The 11620-nt window shown below is 50.7% G+C and overlaps 1 protein-coding gene across 1 annotated transcript; it reads right to left on the bottom strand.

The window, feature by feature from the left end:
* Positions 1-610: 610 nt before the first annotated feature.
* Positions 611-4961, bottom strand: LRRC10B (leucine rich repeat containing 10B). The gene has a single exon (XM_085648531.1). The coding sequence runs from the start codon at positions 3584-3586 to the stop codon at positions 2639-2641; it is 948 nt and encodes a 315-aa protein (XP_085504657.1). The 5' UTR covers positions 3587-4961; the 3' UTR covers positions 611-2638.
* Between the last annotated feature and the right edge of the window lie 6659 nt (positions 4962-11620).

Here is an 11620-nt window from a genome sequence, read left to right as displayed (position 1 = left end):
AGTGAAGCGCCTTCTCCTCACGCGGAGCGCGCGCGCACACACACACACACACACCACACACACACACTCACGCACACCAACCGTGATGGACACTCAAACTATCCGACGGGGTACACACACTGCTCCCTAAACTGGGGGTTATAATAACAATCACAAACACGCTCCGCTTCGGGGGCAGGCGCACAGCTACGGGTCCTACTGGTACGCAAATTGCTTCTCCTCCTGCGGGTCGAACTCAAGACAAACTGCCACTGTTTGGCTGCGTGTACTAACTTCCTGGGTCACACACAGCGTTCACTCGAATAAGCATCACAATGCAACGCATACAGTCCGCTTCCGACAGGAGACACACTACAGTATTGCCTACTAGAGGAACGCAAGCAAGGCTTTTCTCGCCTTGCTCGACAAACTGCTTCCCGTCCCGAGGAGCCCACGCTTCTCGATAGGAGGGCACACGCGCACGCATCAATCCAAACTTGCCGTTCTCCCCCGCTCATCCCCATGGTCACACGCCTCCTCTCAGCGGATTTTACCTGCACACTCTTCAAGGCACGCCGGGAACAATATCCGTTTTGAAGGAAGACAGCCAGACTGTCACTGAGAGGGAGCTGTGTCTTTAATGAGTATATGCTCTGTTCCCACTCCACTCCCCGATGTCCCTGAGAATGAGGGTCTTGCTCCTGAGTGCTGAGGGGCCCTCGGAGTGAGGTCCAGGGGCAAATTTACGAAGTAAGGCCATGAGGTGAGATTTGGGGGTAAAATGCTGTGCTGGTGCCCGGAGGGGGATTATTGAGGGTAAACGAGGAGGGTGAATCCCTGAGGTGAAATCCTAAACCCTCACAGTGTAGTAGTACATTGTGGGGCTGGGCCACAGTTCATCACTGAACCCCCACACCCCACCCACGTAGTCTTTCCTGATTGTCGCAGGCAGGACCGGTGCGGGCCCTGCTCACAGGGCTCTAGGCCCATTTATGGGAATGGAAACTTGTGTCCCGACTGGCAGAGAAGTGTCTCTTCGTCTTCCTCGCCATACAAAGGCTGCCAGAGCTCAGCAGGCCCGGGCTCTGGGCCGCTTCTTCTCACAGCAGACAGCTGCGGAGGTCGGTGGGAGGGAGCGCAGTCATTCGTGTACTCCAAGGGGGCAGTGTACTCGCTTCTAGGTGGTGCAAAAGGCACACAGTCCACTCCCAAGTGGATGCATAATGCACAGGAGCTTGTCTTGTGGTGCATGCACAAGAACTCCTCCCGAATATTCTGGGGAGGCAAAAGGGAAATGATGCTCCCTTGCGGGAGTGGATGAGTGCCAAGGAGTTTCGAAGGGTCATATGGTGTTATGTTCTCTCCGGTGGAGGGGGGTTTGGGGGCATAAGGGCCAGGATGCTCCCTTGTGAAGGTGATGACCACTGCACTCTCCTCTTGGTGGAAAAAGCACATGAGCTACAGGCTCGTTCGTGGGTGTTCACAACGGCCAGGTTGTTTTCTGTCTGGGATACAGAGGGGCAACTGTACTCTTTTAAAGATACATATATCGGCTAGGGTTCTCCCTTCTGGTGATGCAAAGAAACACAGCTGATTACAGAGGTGTTCGTGGTGTGCCACTGTGCAAGGATTAGGGCGCCTGAGGGTCAGGGTACTCTGAAGGTGTATGGGTCATATGCGAGACAGAAAAGAGAGAGCGCTAATGATGAAGAGGGCTTTCTGCTGGTGGGGTGGGAGTTATACGCATCAGGGGCTCTCTTTGAAGTAGGTATGAGGGCATGCATGCTCTCGACTGAGTATTCACCGTTTCCACTTATGAGGGCATGCCTAGAGCCAAGGTATTCTTTGGTCAGTGGTGCATGAGGGTTAGGGGCTCACTTCAGAGACGGTGCAAAACGGCCACAAAATTACATTCTTGGTGGCAAAAGGGGGTGCAGAAAAACAAGTGTCTCCTTCTGGGAGACACAAAAGTGCATTATGGAAGGGTCAAGGTGCTCTCTTCAGGGGTTTGAGGATGAAGGTGGTCTCAAGCAAGAGCGCATAAGGACAAGTGTGCTCCGTTCCAGCGAGTTGAGATCTGCAGGACCATAGACTGTTCAGTCTGAAGGTCCCCGGTAAAGGAAGGAATAGACGATACACACAGCCATAATCAGGGCGCTGGAGCGCTTTACTTGGTGAGACTCTCATTAAAGCGGTCTCCGGAGTTCACCTCTGAAGTATCACCAGAGACTGCAAGTACAACGTGGGAGATCAGAGGAGCACTGTTGAGGCATGTGTCACAGATACCCAAGGCACTTTTGAGGGCAGTTTGGTGCTTTGCTGTCACTTGAAATTGCAGCCGGGTCCAAGTATGGAAAGGCTTAAGGTCCATCCATATTTCTGCTGAGAGTATTTTCCAGAAAAACCATTGCAGTGCCACTTATCTGCATGAAGAGCCCAGTGGTCAGCAGGTGTCCCCTTCAATCTCTGCCAGCAGCCCTTTCGGCTTTTCCAACTGTGGAACAAAGAGAACACTCTTCATGTTGACAAACTGCCCATGTGGCCACATTTCATGCTCAAGACGCTTGTCAGAATCAGTTGAGCCAGGTAGTTGGTGATGTCAGGTGCCCTGAAAGCCAAGGGCAAGTGATGATCTAGCAGCAGCAAATCCATCTCTTTGTCACGTCTCTTCATCGTCCTCAAAGAACAGCTCCTCCTCAAACTCCTCTGCATCCTCCTCGAAGTCTTCTTGGTCCTGGTCAGGTTCATCCATGGCAGAGAAGCTCTCCCCGGCACTCAAAGTAGAGCTGTTCTTCAGTATACCATGCAGTGGCTCCTGGGCCTGTTGCTCCTCTTCCTCCTTCAGCTGCTGTTCCTTTTCAGCTCTCTCCTGCATCACTTCCTGTGCGCCTTCTCCCACCAAGGTGACTTTGTCAGAGACTGCTGGTGGTGCCTTGACCGGATTGTGGTCATAGGAGAAAAGGCGGAGGTTCGTCAGGTGGCAAAGACTCGGAAAGTTGACAATCTTGTTGCGATCTAAGTCAAGGATTTCCAGAAAAGACATCCGAAGCAGCACCAGCGGAAACTCTTCAAAGCGGTTGCCATAGAGCCAGAGGCCTCGCAGTCCAGTCATAGCAGTGGGCAAGTCCTGGGGAAGCCCCCGGAGACGGTTATCCCCTATCTGCAAGGACTTGAGGCCCCGAAGACGTAGAAGCACCCGAGGAAAATGCTGCAGGTAATTTTTCTCGATCCACAGGCAGCGAAGGCTCTGCAGTTGTTCAAAGTAGGGGGGTAGGTCTTGGAGACGGTTGCCCCCCAGGTAGAGACGAGAGAGCCGAGGCAAGTGGCAGAGGGCCTCAGGGACCTCCTCCAGTTTGTTGAAGTCTAAGGCCAGAATACGCAAGTTATCCAGCAGATTAAGCTCCTCTGGCAGTTCTCGCAGTCCGTTGCTGCTGATGTAGAGTTTGTGGAGGCGCTCAGCCAGGGCACACACAGATACTGGCAAAGTCTTCAGCCGGCGCCCACTCAACTCCAGTGTCTGATCCCCACTACTCAGCTGTTCTTCTGCACCATCAGGCAACTGCTCTTCCCCAAGGGGCACTGGCATCGCACTGCACACACCACCCATGCTCAGGGGGCCGGCCCTGGCCAAAGCTGGGTAGTGGGGAGGACCCCAAACGTTCTCACTTGCTGCATCACAGGAAGAGGGCCTTTTTGTGAGCTCATGGAGACCATGGAACTAATATCTACGGAGACTGACCACCCACAGCAAGTAACTAACATCTACCAGTGCACTGACTAACCAAACTAAACATCTATCAGGGTTATCGCTAATAACAAAGATCTAACATCTACTGAGGAGATCAACCACACCAATAATTCACCATCTACTCAAGAATATTACCCACACCGGGAGCTAACATATACCTAAAGAGAACACCAACATAAAGGAACTAATATCCACCTAGGATATCAACCACAATAAATAAAAACTAACATCAACCGAAAGAGATTGTCCACAAAAAAGAGCTAACAGCCAGTAAAGGAGATCAATACTCCATGGACTAAATTCTAAACAAGGGGATTACTAACCCCAAGAGTTCCTATCTACCCAATTAGATCCCCATGAGGTGTTGACATCTACCCAATGAGGTCACCCACATCAGGAGCTAGAATCTACCAGTAAGTTTATCCACACCAGGATCTAAAATGCACAAAATGAGATCACTCACATCAGAAGCTATCCCCTAACAATCACAATCAGTCATATTATGGCTTAATAGTGACCAAATAGGATCACCCATTCGAGGAGATAACATCCACCCAGGGTTATCACCCAAAGCTAGAAAATAACATCTATTAAAGGAGATTATTAGCACCAATAGGTTGCATCTATCTAATTAATTAGCCAACACAAGGCACTCAGCACTGCTAACCAAGGAGCCACCATTCACCCATTAAGGTCATCCATGCCAGGAAGTACCAATACGTTCACTAACTCCTGAAGATAACAACTACCTACCGGGGCCAGCGCACCTGGCCTAATGTCAAGCCAATGGCACAAGAACCCACCGGGAGCTACCATCTAACCAATGAGATCACATACAACAATAACTAAAACGTACCCTCTACAGAAAACTCCCACTGGGTAAGGTTTCGCCAGGGTTTGATACATCAGCCGCTGCGGATTTTTGCTCCTTAGATGCTAAATTTCACAGAAACCGGAAGGTATCTTCCTTCTGTCTTTAGGGACCAGCCTCGGCTTTATATGCGCATAAAAAGCAGCTCGCGTTTGAACTCGAACCCAGAGGTCCAGATCGCAGCATCCTCCCCCGGCAGTCCACAACTCATTCGTTTTCTTTATTGGCCGAAGTCCTCGAGCCGCATTCCATGCTGCTTATTGGCTGGAGAGTTCTTACACCGCCACACTCAAATGGCACGGAGTTGCTTTTCCCAGCTCCGGGTCTCAATCTGCTCTGTTCTCTGCTATCCCTCAGCCAGACTCAGGGAAGCCCCCGGTTCGCGTTTCCAAGGAGACAGGCGACGCGCGGGCTCCAACCAATAATCAGACCGAAGGGCGGGGTCTAGTGACAGGTGCGACTCTGCTCTTGTAAGTGGAGACTAAATAAACTCTCGTGGGTAAACTATCGTTGGATTGAAGGCTGTTCTTTGACGCCCAAGTAGCTGTGATGTGAGACAGTCATGTTACTGTATTTCACGAAGAACTGCATGTCTCAGATGTAAAAAGCACGACAAGAATAACTTTAGAAACGAATACTTTTTTTAGAGATATAATTTATTAAATAGATCTATATTGTTTATAATAAAACTAAGTAATGCGGACAATCCATTCAGCATCAAATGAAATTCCTTCAAACTTGATCACTTAGATTGCCCACTTCTGCCATGAGTAGGACGTGATATATTTACGCTTTAAGATGGCCGCCGTTTTTGGTTGAAACTGTTTCGTCGCTGTAACTCAAGAACAGCGACATATTTTGAGCGATAAAGGTCCTTCAACGACACGATTTCTTCGAATTGCCATCTTGCTGTGGAAGCGTTGTAGGTGAATTTGAAAAACTACATTGTACTACGTGATATACATATTAAAAAATCATTCATTCTACAAAACTGTTATTGCAGCACTTATAATAAAGACAAATATTCTTCATGTAACTGTAATGACGAGGGCTCTAGGCCCACTTGCTTAAGTAATGAACCACATGGACAATAGTTGTATAGGGGATGATCGCCCCTTTTAATAGAGGGTCCCCTGACTGGTGGAGCAGCTAGTTTTAGCTCCACCCTGTAAAGTAGTGGGCTCTAGGACACATACTTGCGATAAGGCACGCGCACACACGCAGTATCACAGTACTGGAAACTGGCGCAGGGCACGGCACGTGCGCCTGGCCTTTTTAGTTAGTAGGGTCACCTGACCGGTGAAGCCTCTGCTCGGTGGGTGTATATTGTAATACATAACACAAATTATTTTTCTAGCTATCGCGTCAAGAATTCTACAGCAGGAGCGGAGGCGAGGATTATGCATCTCTTTCCTCACTTTTTATTAACCAGCATGTTGAAAGACACAAGAAAAAACATGACAAGACCACAACTCTAATGAGGCTCGGGAGTAACCATGGCCACCAGCAGTCCAATCATAATCGATAATGAAGACCATAAACAGTTGTAGCCACCGTAGTCCTTTCTCTTTCTTCACTGCTGGCCCGTCAGTTAAGTCCCTTCTCTCCTCACTGTGTCTTTGGGTCTTGGCTTGATGGGCTGTGTGTCGATTTCATTCTGACAGTATTGCTTTGTTCTGCTTTGTTTAAAGTGTATATTTAGCGGGTTATTCTTCCGATGAGTGTAGCGCGGTAGGCTTCGGCCCGAGCGCGTTAGTTTTTGATACGGAGCGGGTGCACTAGGTGGCGCTGTTTCGCGCCTTCAGCGCAACGCTTCGTTTTCGGCGCTGGTTGAAGCGCCGCTTGTGAGGCATCTGCCTCTGAGTGATCGGAGCAGTTTTCCGCTCGTGCCCAGATCCTTCCCCCCTCGCCTGACACCGCTTTAGCGGTAAGAGTGACGGGCTTAGCCCTATTAATATTACATCTTGCTGGTTTCCCCGTGCGTTGGTTTTTTCACCGGTGGGTGGCAGCTCCTGGACACCGGCGAGTGGGAGGACCCCCCTTAACTAAATTGCGGCGTTTTTTTCTGGTGTCCTCACCTCTTATTACGATGCAGGCTCAGAAGGAGCATGATTATACCCCATCTTTGTCCTCTGAGGAGGACCGGCTCCCCCAGGCGCGCAGACCTGCAGAGATGGACAGGCTCCTCTCTTCGGCCATCGCCCAGGCGCTTGCCCCTTTGCAGGAAAGTGTTGACCGTCTGTCCGCCCATGTTTTCAAGGGCACGGGAATACTGGGGGACGGGGGAGCCGGGCCTAGCGGTGTGCCTACTATTCACCCGCGCAAGGCTCATAAGCGTGACGCAGGGCACCTTTAGGGCTTCAGTCGTCTGGCGGAAGTCTTTCAGAAGAGTGCGCGCACGCTTCGTGATGCACCCTATCGGGAGGAAGTCTTACCCGGTGAAACCGGCGACGATGGCACCACGGATTTCCACCCTGAGGAGGGGTTTCCCGAGATGGGGTAGGTGGAATGTGAGGATGATGGGGATTCCTCGGATGGGTACCAGGAGCACGACAGGTCTTGGCGCCCTCAGTCTTCTACCTCGTCTGTAGGGGAAGGGGAAGTCCCTCAGCTGATATGTTTAATCCCCTATGTATCTACAGGCCCGGTCCACGGAATGGGTCCCGGACAAGAAGGTAGCTGACAAGATTAGGCAACCACTCAATAAGGAGGTTAGGGCCCGACTTCGGTCCGAATGCCCCAGACCGTCCCTTCCCAACGGAGTCACTCTGACCCCGAGATTGACCCCAGATTGTGTACCCTTTTCTCAAAATATATGAAGGATCCCACGAAGGGGATAGATAGATCATGGCGGGCTTGCCAGGACAAGCTCTTGGATGTGGTGGGACCGTTGACTAAGGTTATAGAGTTAGCTGAGAGGTCCCGAGATTCTGGGGAGCTCCTTCCTGCAGATGAGGTGCATTGCGAATTGAGCCCTCTCGGCCGAGCGCCGCCGTTTTCTGTTGTTGAAGATTGATCCCAAGCTGGGGGAGCTCTCTTCCTCGGAAGCGGGTCCGATAGCCCAGGGCTCCCTCTTAGGCGATCCATTCGTCAAGGAGTTAGGGAAGTTTGTGGCTACTTTTTCGGCCCTGGACAAAGCGCAGGCTTCTATGAAGAAGATTTTTCCGGGGAAGGTTTTCGATGGGGCCGGAAGAGGCAGGGGTCGCTCCTCCGGCCGGCAATCGAGTCAAGGCCCTAATAGAGCCCAAGCCAAACGAAACAATGGATGGCAGGACAGTCAACAAGGGACTTTCTACCCCTCCCGGGGTGGCAGAGGAAAGAACAGCTGAGGCCGGGTAGGCGTCCACAACAACGCCGGTGGATACAACGGTAAGCGTTGCCTTGGTAGCCCCGGTTCGGTTGGGGGGAAGAATCTCCCTGTTGTATCACAAGTGGGCAGAGATTACATCAGACCCTTGGGTACTGGAAACGGTCAGAGGGTTTCACATAGAGTTCTACGGAACGCCGGTTCAAGGTGTCAGACCCCGGCCTATGGTGTTTTCTTCTCAGGACGAGTCTCTCGTAGACCAAGAGGTTCAAGATGTTTTGTCCAAAGGGGCTATATGCCTTTCAGAGCTCCATCCCACGGGTTTCTTGAGCAACATCTTCCTGGTAGAAAAGAAGGACAAGGACTACCGACCGGTTATCAATCTCAGAGCCGTCAACGAGTGGCTAGTCTATCGCCACTTCAAAATGGAGGGGATCCATCTCCTCAGAGACCTTCTGTTGCAGGACGATTGGTTGGTGCGTCTGGACCTCAAGGACGCCTACCTCTCGGTCCCCATTTTTCCTCCACACCACAGGTTCCTCCAGTTTCAGTGGAGAGCACAGGTTTTCGAGTTTCGGACTCTGCCATTTGGCCTGTCTTCGGCTCCGTGGTGCTTTACGAAGCTCCTCAAGCCGGTGGTGGAGCATCTCCGAACTCTGGGCATTCGGTTGATCATTTATTTGAACGACATTCTGATAATGGATCAGTCCAGGTCCCATCTACTCTCCCAATTACAGATTGCAATCTCCCTCCTTCAGAGCTTGGGGTTTACCATCAACCGGGAAAAGTCAGACTTAGTCCCGCAGCAGATCATGACCTTTCTGGGATTTCTGGGATTCCAGGACGGCGACCCTACATCTCCCGGAGCAGAAGATTGGCAAAATCAAGAAAGAGTTGAGGAAGGTCCTCCGGAGGGACAGGATCTCCTTGTGGCAGCTGGCCAGGATTGTTGGCTTGTTATCATCCTCGATTCAGGCCATCTTTCCAGGGCCCCTGCACTACCGTGCACTACAGAGACTGAAAGCGTCCCATCTGCGGAGGGGCCTTACCTATTCTCAATTGATCTATCTGACTCAGGAATCCAGAGTGGAACTCCAGTGGTGGATCGATCACATGGAGGCGTGGAATGGCAGAGCGATCTTTGGGTCGCAGCCAGATCTGGTGATAGAGTCGGACGCCAATCGCCTCGGTTGGGGAGCCCGATGCGGCTCGACCTCCGTAGGGGGCAGGTGGACGGAGGAGGAACTTTCCCTTCATATCAACTGTCTGGAGCTCCTGGCAGGTTCCTTTGATATTCGGTCCTTCACGAAGGACAAAGTGTCTTGTTGTGTGCTCCTCCGGATGGACAACACGACGGCGGTGCAATACATCAACCGCTTAGGTGGCACACGGTCCAGGGCTCTGGTGGAACTAGCCAAGGACTTCTGGCATTACTGCCTTCAACGCCAGATTTCGGTGACGGCCGAGTACCTCCCGGGAACTCAGAACTTGGTTGCGGACTGGAACTCCAGGCACTTCCGGGATGCCAGCGATTGGAGACTGGATGCAACAGTCTTCTAATCGCTGATGGCCTCTTGGGGACCCTGCCAGGTGGATCTCTTCGCTTCCAGATGGAACGCCCAGCTTCCCAGATACTTCAGCTGGAAACCGGATCCCGGGGCGGAGGCGGTGGACGCTTTTCTCCAAGACTGGTCGTCGATGCGGGCTTACGCCTTCCCACGATTCTTGTTCATTCAGAGGGTGGCGGCACAGGTTTGTCGACAGAAGGCCTCCTTAATCCTAAAAACCCCGATTTGGCGCTCTCAAGCGTGGTTCCCTTCTCTCCTAGAGCTGAGTTGGGACCTTCCGATACGTCTATCGTTTTTCGACGGGGTCTTATCGGACCCCCTGGGCAATCCTCATCCCCTGGTGCTTCAGGGCCATCTTCATCTTATGGCGTGGAGGATTTCAGGCGACGCTGGTCGGACGGATCTCTTTCGCAAGAGGCTGAATTCCTCATCCAGCAGGCATGGGCCCGGGGACCATCAAGAGGTACAGATCAGCTTGGAGGCGATGGGTACGTTGGTGTATGGAGAAGCACTTGGATGCCGTTGGCTCCAGTGTTTTAGATGTCATCAACTTCCTAACTGAGCTTTTTCGGGAAGGACTGGCTTATTGCACCATTAACTCCTTTAGATCTGCCATTTCAGCAGGCCATGTTCCCATTGACAACAATCCGGTAGGGGAACACCCCTGGGTGTGTAAGCTCCTGAAGGGCATTAGGATTTCTCGACCCCCTGAGCCTCGTTATGCAGGCCTCTGGGACGTCAATCTGGTCCTGCGTTTGCTGATGTCCTGGCAAGACAATCAGTATCTATCTGGAAAGGAAATCTCAGCGAAACTGACAATGCTGTTATGCCTTATCTTGTGTAAAAGGGCGTCAGATGTAAGAGCTCTGGATCTCACCGCACAGATTTTTACCCCGGAAGGGGTTACCTTCAACATCTCGAGGAGAACCAAGACGAGTACAAGGTCAGTAACTTATCCTGCTTTTCCAGATTCCCCGAAGTTGTGCGTCGTTAGGTGCCTGAAGGCCTATGAGGATATGACATTGGAGGTACGGCCTCCGGGTGAACGGCAACTCCTGATTGCCATTAAGAAACCGTTCAAGGCGGTGCCTTCACCGGCCATTGCAAGATGGGTCAGGTCGATTATGACTGAAGCTGGTATTGACACTAGTGAATTTGGCGCACACTCTACCAGGGGAGCAATGGCTTCCAAGGCCATTCAGGTAGGGGGTAGATTGGAGGACATTATGAATGCGGCGGATTGGTCTTCAGATTCAACTTTTAAAAAGTTCTATTTTAAACCAATCCATGAAGCAGCCGCATTGGTGGTAAGTAGGCTTTGAACATGCATAATCCTCGCCTCTGCTCCTGCTGTAGAATGAGAAATTTCCTAGTTAGCACGAAGGAAAGTTTCAATTCTAATAAGGAGGAGGCATGTTTCTCTTATGCCTTCCCACCCTTGGTAAGCTTTTGTAGTAGCTCTAAGAACGGAGGGAGTTCAGAGTTTTTCGTATCAGGGAAGTAACATTTTTAGTCTTCTCTTATCATTGGATCTTGGTGATGTTCAATACTTTGTGTGTATATATTTTCTATGTTGTATGCTATATCATGGTATTGCATTCTCGTACAATACTTATTGCTTATTGTTTTGACAGGATTTTACAATTGTATTGATACCATACGCAGTCTGATTGCTTTGGTATGTGTTGTGGTTTCATAGTCAGCCCTCAATATCTCATATATATCCTCCTAGGTTCCTATTCCAAGACGAAATAGGACCCCTAGGGCTTAACTTCCTGCAGCAGAGAAAGAGGAAGGACTACGGTGGCTGCAACTGTTTATGGTCTTCATTATCGATTATGATGGGACTGCTGGCGGCCATGGTTACTCCCGAGCCTCATGGGAGTTGTGGTCTTGTCATGTTTTTTCTTGTGTCTTTCAACATGCTGGTTAATAAAAAGTGAGGAAAGAAATGCATAATCCTCGCCTCCGCCTCCTTATTAGAATTGAAACTTTCCTTCGTGCTAACTAGGACATTTCTCATTTTCAATTATATTAAGGACATAGGCAAGGATTATGCTTCTCTTTCCTTTACTGCTCAAAACACAGCAGCCAATCACATTAGAATATAACAAAAACTACACTTCCCATAAGCCCCAGTAGTCCTG

The sequence above is a fragment of the Triturus cristatus genome, chromosome 3_2, assembly GCF_964204655.1.
Source record: "Triturus cristatus chromosome 3_2, aTriCri1.1, whole genome shotgun sequence".
In the NCBI taxonomy this organism is placed as follows: Eukaryota; Metazoa; Chordata; class Amphibia; order Caudata; family Salamandridae; genus Triturus; species Triturus cristatus.
This window is presented reverse-complemented; position numbering and strand designations above follow the sequence as displayed.